Below are 13248 nucleotides of genomic sequence, written 5' to 3'. Positions count from 1 at the left end.
GGGCAGGGGGAGCTCCAGACAGGCAGCTGAGGAGATGTAGACATACCTAAAATATAGTATGTTGTACCTGACACTTTAAAAAACAAAATAAAAAATACTGTGGAAAAGAGCTTGTATGAAACTCTTCTAGTGCGCATTACATGTTAGCAGAATATCAAATCACCGCTAGGGGAGGCATTCGTTGCCTCTTCAAATCCATTCTTCATGACAGTGTCACCTGCTGCAAGATACTCCTCCCTACATGCCAGTCCCATTTTGAGGAAAGTAATCTATATGTTCGCCCCTTCCTTCCTGACTTTAGGGTTTCCTCAAGCGTTTCCCTTTCCAAAGCATACAACCTCATATGGGTCAGACCCCTCTTGCTCTGGTTCATACTGTTCACGGTGTAGCTAGCTCCTGGTCAGATTTCAGTGCTGTCAAGTAGACAGACCAGTACTGCCACCCATGTTTGAGGCTGCCTGACACATCCCATAAAAAGCATTTGAAGCTGCCCACTTCAACCATTTAAGCCAAGTGCCTGCCTCAAGCTGAATTTCTTGGGGAAAAGCTTCAGGCAAGGAACAGAAGTCAATGATGAGAAAGAGACTCAGCCAAATGTAACATTTATACTATGTGTAGTTCTTTTGAATAGCGTTATCCTTTTAATAACTATTTCATTAAGAAATGCCTGTGGACTCACACACTGGGACAGAATGATATTTTTCAGAAATGTTGCCTTAATTTTACACAAAGAGAAAAATCTCTCAAAATATAAATGTATTGGAGTTTAAAAATCTGAAAAAAAACCCCAACATTTTGCAAGTGTTCTGTCAGTGCTAGGCACGCTCCAGCCACTGCTCTTGGGTCTTTGCTGAAATGATGATGCCAGGAGAAAGCAAGAGGGGAGAAAAGGAGGTGGAAATCTCTGGTTGCATAAGGATACTGGCAGGGAAGCCAGATGGGGGATCCAGGAGTGTGAAGACTTGAATATAAGTGGGCAGCCCAAAAGAAGAACCAAAATTTACTGAATATGAGAAAGCAGCATATGGATATGTGACTAGAGACTTTCTGAGGACCAAATTAAAGCTGAATGAGCATCCTTTGTTCTTGTACTTCCTAATTTCTTGTTTCTGAGCTTTTGACTTGGCAGCTTCAGTTTTCTGTGTAGGTAATCTTATTCACAGTAAGTACAAATACATGCTCTTCTCTATTTCTTTGAGTCACTGTGAGAACAGTGTTAGGTAACCTCTCAGGTCCATTGAGCTCATGCTACCTGGCTAGGAAATAGAAACTGAACCTATGGTGGCTCGCAAAGCTCCTCCAGTATTTCCCCAAGATGAAGGAATTTCTTGCTCATGTAAAACAGCTGACTTCAAGGCTCTTGCTGCTCTTCCTGAGCTTGTTCCACCATGCTCACCCCCCAACAGAGATGCACCGCTTGGAGTACAGGAGAAAAGTGGAAACTAGAAAATGGGCAAATCAAGGATTGGCCAGGGGGAGTCAAGGAGATTCAGTTTGTTTTCTGCTGTTTTACCAGCTTAATTGCACCTGTGTTCCACACGGGTTCAGAGAAGAAACTGAACCTTCTATTTTCAGACAGTTTAATCCAAGCATGAGCATCCTTGCACTCGATCACCAAAAGGAAGCCTCTATTGTCTTTAGTGGATGCAGAGCAGACAACTTACAGGTAGCTCACAGCACTCTCACTAAATCACAGAGGTTTTTTGCCCAGACCTAGCTCTAATCCTAGAGTCTTTGGGGAACACTCAATTGTTAGGAAAGTGCCTAAGCAAGCAGATTAGAAACATCACAGGACTACATGGCTGCTTAAGTGATCACAGAATCCAGACAAACAGTAAAATAAATTATTTAGTTTATGGGTCCCCATCTGTTCACAAATATCTACAGAGCATTTTTACAGGAACAGATGCATGTACTTCAGAATGCACAATATTAGAGGTCAAATCGGGAAATTTTTCTTCCATCCCAATCTATTTGTTTAGAAATTAATTCTCAGATATATGCTCAGAAAACTACTGGATGAATTATACTTTATTTATACGTAGATTATATTTTCTATTGGTTATATATACACGAGCAATTTTTCTCAATTATTAAAAAAACCCAGAGATCATCTACTTATATAAACGAGTGCTCACTTTTCTCTTTCTAATCAAACTGTGGGTGCAATTCTGATTACAAGTGTGAGAATGTACATTTTTGTCTGTCTAAGATCTCCTTGGCTGCAAAAGATTTCTTAGAAACTATATGGTACTAGACACACATGAAAAGCACTGCAAACATTACATTGTCATAAGCTGGCATGCCATAGATAGAATTATTTTCCTCAACTTACCAAGCAATTTTAACATTCCTGTTTGTCCTGTATACTTGTAACAGTTTAGAGAGAGCAGAACACAGATAAAAAAGAAAAAAGATAAGTGTCAGAAGAAATTAGAGAAAATCCTTTTATTGACAGCTATAGAGCTGATTTTTGAAGTGGCAGTAGTAGGCTGTCTGCAAATCATATTGTCCTTTACTCAACTTAGAAACTTAGTGATAAAAGGTGGGACTTTACAAATCTAAGCATTTGTACAGTTCATTCATTGGACTGTTTTGAAGAAAGGTATCTGTACTCAAAGCCTGAGACACAAACTAGACTTAGTACTTGTCCACCTTTTAACAGCTTTGTCATTTCTACCACCAGATGCAATTCAGAATCATTCTTTAAGAGAGGCCAAATAGTGGAAAAGCATGGATGTTACAGAACAAGACAAGACAGAAGCGTACCAGAAACTACATGGAAGGTGAGACTTCCTGCTTGAATTAAAATATGCCTGGTGCCAGCCCACATTGCTATCTTATTTTAAAGGCCATTAAATTTAATCAGGTCAGCCAATTTCTTGAGGAGAAAAACCATAAGTACTTAAGGTATCTATAATCAATAAAACACACCTTAAAAATTAAACCTCATTCTTGCTGCCAAAATTTGAGCAATACACACTAAAAACTTCTAATAAAAGTACATTTGTAAAAAAGCCACATTGTAAATTCAGAGTTATTTTGGAAGTTCATTACAGCTAAAGCAACTATAACTAAGCTATTAATTACAAGGTGACTGTCAAAGTCTTTTCTTCTTTTTCCTCATACTGTACCATTTTGTACAGTGACAGTTAATACAGATGGATCCACATTTATCTTAAGTACTTCTGCTTTCAAAATTTGATTCACAGCCTACTCCACTGAGCAGATGGCAGGAGCACATGATGGTTTCATGTAGCAGACTATGTTCAGTGCAGCCAAGACGTGTCAATCCTTTTTGGTTGAGGTACAAGCACAATAGTAACACATCTTGGTTAAATTTCACGTGGAAAAGCCGACAGCTAATTCCTGTAGTTTCAATCAATTGCAGAATTGGGGAACGTATGCACCAGCCTCAGACATTAGCTCTTCTGGCAGGCAGAAATGACAAATAATCTTAGTTTGTCTGCAGTGGAGTATGCTCATTAAAGGAATGGTTGAATCTCATCCAGACAAGCCAGCAACCAAAGTCAAAAAGCAAAATATTCTTGCTTTAGAAAGGCAAGAGCTTGTTCTGTCCTCATCCTCTCTCCTACAGGTATTAAAGAGGATCTGTGTGTAAATCACTAATAGAAGCCATTACAGTTACTGGCATTTTATAATGTAATCTCTTACCAGAATTTTCATATGCTTCAAAACTGAAATCGGGTTTCCTGTCCTCCGTCACATGGTCGTAAGTGATGTGTGGAACAGTTAACATCCTATCTGGAGAAGAAGGCCCATTGTCCTTGTCTAACTTAAATTTCTTCTTTTTAACCTAAAAATACACATACATTAAATTACTCAAACCAAGCCACATTTAGTTGTCTCTTCAGTAATGTCTTCAATAATAATGCAGTCCCCAATGAGCTGTAACCAGTCAAAAGAGTGCCTGATCAATTACATTTTTATGATGCTACATTGTGTGTTTATCAGTAAGATTGCCCCCCATCCCACCAAAACTGGCTGATCACTAGAATTCTGCACATTGTCATTAGCAAATCCTGCACATTGTCATTAACAAATCCCTTGCCTGCAGTAAAAAAAATCTGCTAGCTTTGCAACAGTTTATATAAATCAAACTATTCTAGAATATCTTTACCATTTTATGGATGCAATAAATCATAACTTCAGCAAAAAGCAAATGGATGTATTGCTACTGAATTCAGATGAACCTGGGATACTAGGGAAGATTTTTGCACAACATCCTCTCTTTCCAGCTTGAGACTACTGTGCAATACTCTTAGAATATGTAATACTTCATCCTCTCTAATATAAAGATTCTAACAAAGATTTTCTGTTGCTGCTTTGTAAACAAAAGAATTCTTAACTTATGGAATCAGTTGATATGAAAATACTACCATATGTAGGCACAAGATGTCTTCACCATAGAAACTTAGAAAGCCACAAAAATCAATAGCTGAGAGAAGCAGCAGTTTTGCTTTTTAAAAAAACAAAAACAAAAACAAAACTTACTGTTTTGGAAATAGTAATTTTCTTTTCTTCCTTTGCTTATAGTTTTCCAAACAACAACAGTAAGTTACTGATTGATGTGCCTGAGTTAGGTCATTATTGCTCTTTTCTGAACCCATAGATACATTAAAAAAGTCAAGCTTGGGAGCTGAAGCAAATTAAGTTATAGTTTAAAATGTTTCTATGCTGAAAATCTCAAAACTGAAATGAAAATAAAACTTTGAAACCAAGTAATAATCTGTAAAACAAACACAACAAAGCCTCTAGAGAGTAAACAAATTCAATCTAATTTAAAAATTTTAAATTACTATAATAGGAAATGTTAGTTACTGGTACCATCACTGATTTCTTCGGTTTTGGACTGGGTGACAGCAAATGATAATTTCTGGCAGGTTTTCGAATGTATATTTTCCATGTAGAAGAGTCTGGGTTTTCTGCTGCATAGCACCTCCATGCAGTCTAGAACAAGTGTTTTAAGCAACAGAACAATTAATGCAATCGGATGTGTAGCTATCTGTACTACAAAGTAACTTCCAAGTAGCACGTTAGTCATTCTTTATTTAATAGTATTCTTGAATTTCCCCACTGGAAACAAACTCAGCATGGTTTAGAATCCTTATTTAGTAAACGGAAACCACATAGTTTGAACTGTGCAAACCAGAAAGGAAGATCAGTCTTTTCAAGTGCAACTTTTGTTTGCATTAGTGACAAACAAACAATAAGAGAGAATTCTAGACTGGACTCAAGAGACTGGGGTTGAATTTCTTGCTCTGCCCCAGTTTCCCTCTCTGACTTGGAGCATTTTCCCTGTTGCATCCTGTGTTTCAAGCTCCTATGCAGAAAACAAAAATCATTCTTCCCTGCCTCACAAGAGTACTATCAAAAAAAACCCCAATTGTGGTGTGGTCGGTAGGGCTATATTCATACAAAGAAATAAGACTAAGAGCATGAGGGAACAGCACCAACGGTTAACCAGGAGCCAAAACCCAAAACCAATTCTCCCTCCTGCCAACCACCAATGATTAAAATACTATGTTCTAAGACAAAAAGAAGGAAAAGCAGGGCTAGGAAACAAGACCAACCAGAGACAAAACACTACTGCATTCTCTCTTAAATCTGTAAATATATCTTCAGAATTGATTAATGATTAGTCTCCAAATTAAAAAGGCAGATCCTTTTACGCACTACGTGAAAAAGGACACACATATACATACACAAAATCTAAAGTGGGAAAGGCCAGAAAATACTGCATGAAAGAAACAAAGCAAGCAGAATGACAAAGGAAAACAGACAGCAGTAGGAAAGTAAAGGATCAATCACTATATAATTCCCACCATGGTTAATAGGATACTAGAAGAAACAATTGGCCTCTAGAAGAAAACAAGAAGGAATACAGGAAAAAAGTATCACTCATTTCAGCTGTTGTCTTGTCTTGTACTTATTTCATAAACTTCTTGGTTTAAGAATAATCTTTTTGTAAGTTATTTGTAGAGCACTTATTAAATTGGGCCTTTAGAAGTCTGAGACTATTAGTTAATCTTAATTACCACTGTTAAGAACAGGTAGTCAGCAACTCATTGTCTATCCTCTACTCCTCCTTAACATTTCAGATGGAGCCAAGTACAACGTTCTGGACATGCAGTCTCAGGCTTCCCAATAATTTGGGGTTGATTTCCCAAAAGAATCAGTGGGAACACTAAAAATCCATTCTTTGCAAAACCGTACCTTTTCCTGACCATGCAATCCAAACGAAACACACTGAGTCTGAAGATTTTTGGCTAATCTTTGGCTATAACCAGAGCCCTAAATTTAAACCTTTTTCACATTAACTCTGGGACTGTTTAGTTTCAAGCATAAACTTTACAGTTAGCTACTGTTTCCATAAAGTGCCTGACCTGGAAATCTCTAGCTTCATGAGTGAATGTGGAAGTCTCATAAGAATGCAAAAATGATATGGCTTAGGTGTACACCTAGATTTCTTTTAAATTTGATCCCTGTGCTTCTAAAGCTACATGCAGATACTGAGTGAGGGAGGAAAAGCTGGAAAAACCTAGAATGAAACAATATTAATACTTCTCCAGGGTGAAATGCTGGCCCCACTGAAGTAAAGGGTAAAATCTCATTGACCTTACTGACACTGAACTGTAACTGTATTTTTAACAGAGGGGATCAAAATTTTTCTGCCTGTATGTTATCCTACACAAAAAGGCTGATTTTGCAGAATCCCAGTGGTTTCCAGCCACCTATCCTGGAGCTGAAAAGTTCAGACAAGATTTTCCTATTTAACATTCTGACTTAATTCTCCTAAATTTGAAATTTTTAAGAATTTATTTGTCCCAAGGAAAATGAAGCATATCTGACATTTGTCTTTACAAGCAACAATGTATTTTTTTTCAAGTACAATTTTATATGAAGCCTCCTCTCTGTTTTTCACTACTGCAAGCACAGTATTTCATAACATTTTCCCCAGGTAAATTGTTCGATAACTATAGGTTAGCTTTCAGTTTTGATTTTAACCAGCTGAATTAAACAGTTTGCACTGATTTGGGAGTGAACTTTTCAGCTTATTAGTTTACCTTAAAGGTGGGATTTCCAAAACTGTTTAAAATACTTGCATCTGTAACCCCTATACAATTTTTAATGGGAATGAGGCATGGAAATACTGACAACAGTTTTGAAAAAAAAAAAAAACCAAACTATAAATGGAAAGAAATTATAGTATGCAAAACGCAGGAACCCAGTACCTGTATGAGAGAGGCAGCAGCTGGAATTTGACGGTTGAAATGCTTCTGTCTTTGTTTCTGTTGTACCTTTAGGGCAAAGCCTGAACCAAGAATTCCCTGTGGGAACAAAGAAAACAGAGTCCTAATTTTTTTTTAAGGAGGAAAAAAACCACACATAAGCTTGCCAAATTATGTTGTATTAATAAACTTCTATTCAGCATCATAAAATCCAACTAATTATTTAGAGGAAATGACATAATACTGTTAATTTTTTAGACTCAGTATTACTTGTTGAAACAAACTATAAATGCTATCATGCCCTAATCCAAAGCCTGTTTAAGTCAGCTGGACTCAAATGCTAAAGAGCGAGCAGAAATGATATTTCATACCCTCTAAAAGCCTCATAAATGCTTGTGCAGGGGAACGACAGAATAGGGACAAATATTAACCTGATGTACTTAACTTCGTTTTTATGAGAAATAAAGCTTTGGCATGGCATGATTCGGGTCACAAGAAAGACCTTTTAACTTCAGTACGGTAATTTCTATTTCCGTATGTTAACCCATGATGGGAGGGGAGGACAAAGAAGAGGAATAGGCATATTACAAAATGGTCAGGACTTCAGTGAGTTCAACACAAGGCCATCTAATCCACTCTCGGGACAAAGGACATGGACTAATGGCACTGGATGGTATACAACCTGAAATAGCCTCCGAATGTAGTACAACTATTATGTCCAAAATTAAGCGTAGACCAAGTCATTTATGTAGTCATTTGCATAGCTATAGACATATTTAACAGAGGTTTTAGTAACACAGATAAAAATGAGATCTTCTATAAATCAGCTTACATGACTACACCTACTCAACAAAAGCATAATTCATTTTCTACACACGGTAGTCAAGGTGTCAGAGCAGCCAGTGATCTTGGCTCAACCTCTAAGAACTGTATTAATCATCAAGTGTTTTGAAAGGAACAGGAAAGGCCCTTCCTATTATGTTCATTTAGTAAAGATCAAAGAGTTAATGATGCTCAAACATCACTTACTTGGGAAATGAAGGATCATTGCTAGATCCAGAACCCATACCAGTTGTGTTTAGCCACAACAATAACTTTTGACTGTGATCTCAGCCAGCTCCCCTTATTTAAAATGGCAACAAGGCAGCGTGCAATAGTTACTACCCATCAACTATTTACTGCTGGAGCTTCAAACCCTAAATTTCCCCCTTGGGCCAACTCACAAGAATTACTGAATTAAGTTGTAAAATCACACAGATAAAGGGGTGTTTGTTGTTGTTTTACTTCTACAAAGGACTAGGGAAACCTGACAGGTAAACATAAAAGCATTGCTGTGAAGGTGGGGCTGCTACACAATTATTTATAAAACATCTTTGCTGGCATTCAAGTCTGAGAAAAAAAAAACAACTCTTCAGCCAAAATAATAGCTTTTGGCATTTTTCTTACAGATAATTTCATTTACCAGATCTCCCTTCTAAACAAGGAATAAATATGAAAGAGATTAGAATGAGGAGGGGGGAGGAATATGCTTTAAAGGCAAACTGATGCTGGAGAGTCTGAAAATCTACACTTAATTACTCTCCTCTGCAAAAAGTTGCGTACCTTTAAAGTAAGCGACTAATTTTAAAAAGCCACTGGAGTTTTAACAGTTACTATTTCATGTTGTGAAGAATTTTTGTGATGGTACTGGCATAAAAGTATTTTTCTTATCCATCCTGTACTTCTCCCCACCACTTCTCTGCCACAACTACTGGAACATCTGCTAACACAACTGTTCGTGTCACTGAACTGAAAAACTTGCCAAAAAAATAAATATTTTAACAGCACATTTCAAGTTGCACAAACATTTTAACAGCACAATTCAGGAGTATTGCTAAATTTGTGAAAAAAATACCCTTACCTACCCTTGGCACTGAACATTTTGGGTTTTCAAACCACACTCCAGGTTTCACTGATTTTGAATTTACTCTTGGTACTCAAGTGCCTTGTTTCTTGCTAGAAAGTACTTGGGAACCCATTTTCAGTGCAAAGTGCCATAACACCTTTAAAAACTCAGCCCTAGGTCACTTTTGAAAATGGGACTTTGGCCATGGACAGATGCTAATTTGGCAAGGAGCTGCATCAGTGTCCCTGGCTGTTTATTGTTGTCTCTCTGCCAGTGACACCTTTTTGGCAGTTTTGCTAGAAGAAAGATGTGTATGAGAACTCTACAGTTCACCCTGGACCTAATCAGTTGAGTAAACTATGAGTGAATGCCTTAAAAAGCCAAAACATCACTGAGTCCAGAAGTAATTAGCATGAGAAATAATGTCTTTTACCCTTCTGAGATGGGCAGAAAAAGTATTTTGAATTAAACGTCTCTTTCTCAAATACATACCAAATCTAGTGTTGCATACAATAAACACTGCATATTTACTTTTTTTAGCTCCTTATAGAAGCCCTTCCGCTTCTACAAGCTACATATATTTAACTACAATATAAAAGTTTAATACAAAGCTTTCATAACATCAGGTTAAATGAAAGGTTAAAGAATCAATAACAGAAGTTTCCTCTGATCAGCTAATGAGTCAACACCAAATTGCCAGCAAAAGCACAAGATAACCTACCGCAGGTAGTGCAAAAAATGAAATTGCGAATACTGAAAAACAAGATGCAATGGTCTTTCCTATCCAGGTCTGAGGCACTTTATCCCCATAGCCAATAGTTGTGACAGTCACCTGTAAAGAGAAATACACAGAGCATTACAGCAAGTATTAATGTGGCAGTTTTGGGTTCTTGTTCTTTGTCCTTTTTTATTTATTTTAAAGAAACATTAGTTGCATTCCTAATTCTCCCAGTGACAGTCTGTGTGTCATTAATGAAGGTACTTCTCCTTTCCAGGTTTGCTTCCCCGTCTATAATAGATTGAAAAAGGTACAGGAAATTGAATTACAATAAAATACATGTTTAAAATCTTGTAAAGTAAAACCATTAATTTAAGTCTTCATGACTGAGGCAACTTTACAGCATACGAAGTTACTGGGATATGGGTTGCTGCCCACGTCATACACTTTCCTTAGGGGGAGGCTGCCAACAGTTCTGAATTGCTGATTTTCTTTATGGGCAGGAGATGTTTGCTGAGAGTATTACAGGGCTGTTGCATAGAAAGAGCATGTATATACTGTAACCATTGACTATGACTGGAGTCAGACATGAAGTATTCTAGAGAATAATATTGGTATAAATAGCAAGAGAAGCTGAAAAATTTCCATGCAGTAAAGATCCTGAAAACATAGTCTAACCAAATCACTAATTCATATAATACATCGAGAACAAGAACAGATAATTTAATACTCACATGCAGGAAACATCTGTTGAGTTTAAGTTTCAAAACACTGAAGTAAAGATTACCACCGCAGTGATGTAGCATAACAAGGCTCAATAAGTCATTACTTGCATGAGCTCAAGGAAAGAATGGATTTATTTGAAGCAGAAGGATACATTTGGCATCTGAGAGCAATTTCAATTCACCTATGTCACAAGCTATTTCCGAATTTGGAAATTAGAGAGATTTTTATCTGTGACTTTGAAGAAGGCTAACCAAATCAGTGCATGTGAAACCACATGAAGCTCTCAAGTAGTTGAAGCACACCTCAATTGCTGGCTGTTCAGATTTTCTTCTGACAGTATGGGCTGCAGCTGCCCAGGACACAGAGGATGTTAGTCCCAGACAATAATATACACAGGCCATCCCCACCTTGTCCTGCAGTTGCTCCTAGTTCACCAGACCTAGTATGGTATGTATGTAGGGGGGTATGCAGTAATGCATACCCCCCAGCGACTGCAGAAATGCAGGCAATGCCCAGGGCAGCATCTCTAGGGGAGGAGAGAAGGGAAGGGCAGATTTATAGAGGCAAGATGTTAAGGGGGTGAAGGGGTGGAGAACCTGGGTTTGGGGAAATAACACGTCATGTTATTTCCCCAAATGTCATGACAAGTGCTTCAGGAAAAGTGTGGCTGTCAGCTACTTTAATAATTGTCCATTCCTATTAAAAGATGAGACACCAGAAGGGAATCCTGTGGATGTAAGTCCCGACCTGAGCTGTACCTCAGAAATACATGAAGCAAGCCATCCATACTCAAACTGTCCACCTTACAAGCAACATCATTACGTGTCTGTCAAACACACAACAAAGGGACAGCTCTAGCTGCTTGAGGTGGTGATGTTAAAAGTTTATTGCAAGTTGCTGATACTCAAAACATTCAAGTATTAGCATTTAATTTTTAATACAAGTTTTAAAAATATGGCTCATTTCCAAAACTGTTTCATATCCTACAAAAGTGTTTTAAGAATTAGTAAGGTGAGTTAAGTACCCAAGTACCTTTGCCTGTATTCCCGAAACTGTTGTTGAAACACCACCTTAATTCAGGGCCTGATGAGGAACTGAAAGGATGACATTATCTCCTTATCTACATAAGAGGGTCAGTTTAAAAAAAAAAATACTAAATTCTAACTACAAGTTCCTGTTCAAAAATATGGTATAAAAAAGGAAATATAATTACAGGAAAAGTGATGGCCTCCAATACCTTCTTACATAAAAGATTATGAGATAAGATAGTGGTTTATGCCTCAGTTTTTAAAAAGATTTACAAATCATTGTCACTGAAAAGTTTTATCAACTATTCTGTGTTACAATCTTAACATCATGTTGAAATATATACATTAACTAGAAATATGAAAAGAAATAGGTGCTCTTGAGCGGACTGAAGTATAACTGAAGAAAATTCATATACAACTAAGAAGTATTTGTCTCCCCTTTCCCACCATCACCCCGCCCATCCCTTCTGAATTGGTCTATATGAAGCATCAGTGACACAAGAAAAGTATTTTCTGTGCTGTTTGTTTAGGAATTTTTTTAAAAAACATTTTGAAATGCGGTTGCAAATCAAAGTGTGTATTTAAGTTAACATTTTTTCTCTTCCCTCATAACTCTAATCTATCTACAAATGCATTGTATTCCAAAACTATATTTTCTTTTTTCCCCCCCAAGATACATGCTGCTGAAACCTTACACACCAAGTTTCTGCCCTAAATGAATTTTTACAGCCAGATTATAACCCCCTAAAGAGTACAATACTAATTTTACAGTTGTAAAATAGGATCTTATAATGGAAATACTGACTCAACTTCTACTCTAGCATAGTAAATATGTTGGCATAATGAAATTAAATTGATACAAGAGCTTACACATTAAATTTTCATTGAAAAGCAGCATGTAGAACTAATTGTTTTAATTAGGAACAAAATTATATTCATCCATTGACTATTTCAGAACTTTGATCTGATGTACATCACCACAGGCTTTGGTATTAAGACTATTCTTGTTCCTATTAAATATGCATCAATAGCCTGAAGGAGGAAACATGAAGCAAAAATCCACACAGCAAGAAGAAATAGTAATGTTGGTCAGCACTGAATAGGCAAGGGATTTTATTCAAGGCTATCAGGCTAAAGTGAGCACAGCAAACTAATCAGGTGAGTAACAATGCTCTGTTGATGAAATCCTTGCTGTGTGCCTTGCAAAAATTTGGATAGTTTGGATAACAGCTACAAAATACAGGAACGCATGATTCAGAGGTATTAAAAAGGCAGACATCACAGGACTGAGGGAGCAAACACAAGCTAAAAAATTAAAAAAGCAAATAAGGGAGAGTCACCTTATAGAAAATACCTTAACTACTTTGTTTCTACATTTGCAGCACTGCAAGTTCAAAATCAACTGCACTAGGTATTGTTTTGCATACCAAATACCCCTCAGAATTTTCTGACTCACTCGCAATATCCATCTTGATTAAATCAAGTAATACAAGAACATCATCCAGCGATATGCCAGAAACATCGACCAGCTCCCTTACTTCTTTGCAATTGAAGTATAGTAAATTGCAAAATGGTTTGAATGCTCTCCTGTACACCTAAGTGTAATGAACATATTAGAAGCCTTTCTACTGCTTGGCA

General features: G+C 37.1%; 1 protein-coding gene across 1 annotated transcript in view; it reads right to left on the bottom strand.

Moving 5' to 3' along the window:
- KCNQ1 (potassium voltage-gated channel, KQT-like subfamily, member 1) overlaps positions 1-13248 on the bottom strand; it is a 374642-nt gene that overhangs the window by 256735 nt on the left and 104659 nt on the right. Inside the window, exons 8-11 of the mRNA XM_009328598.1 lie at positions 9860-9970; positions 7257-7352; positions 4849-4971; positions 3676-3817 (exon numbers count right to left, since the gene is read on the bottom strand). Of these exons, the coding sequence (XP_009326873.1) occupies positions 3676-3817; positions 4849-4971; positions 7257-7352; positions 9860-9970 (472 nt within the window). The remainder of the gene's footprint in view (positions 1-3675; positions 3818-4848; positions 4972-7256; positions 7353-9859; positions 9971-13248) is intronic.

This window comes from Pygoscelis adeliae, unplaced genomic scaffold (genome assembly GCF_000699105.1).
Source record: "Pygoscelis adeliae isolate BGI_AS28 unplaced genomic scaffold, ASM69910v1 Scaffold166, whole genome shotgun sequence".
Lineage (NCBI taxonomy): Eukaryota > Metazoa > Chordata > Aves > Sphenisciformes > Spheniscidae > Pygoscelis > Pygoscelis adeliae.
Note: the sequence above shows the minus strand (reverse complement) of the source record. Positions and strands in the feature narration are given on the sequence as shown.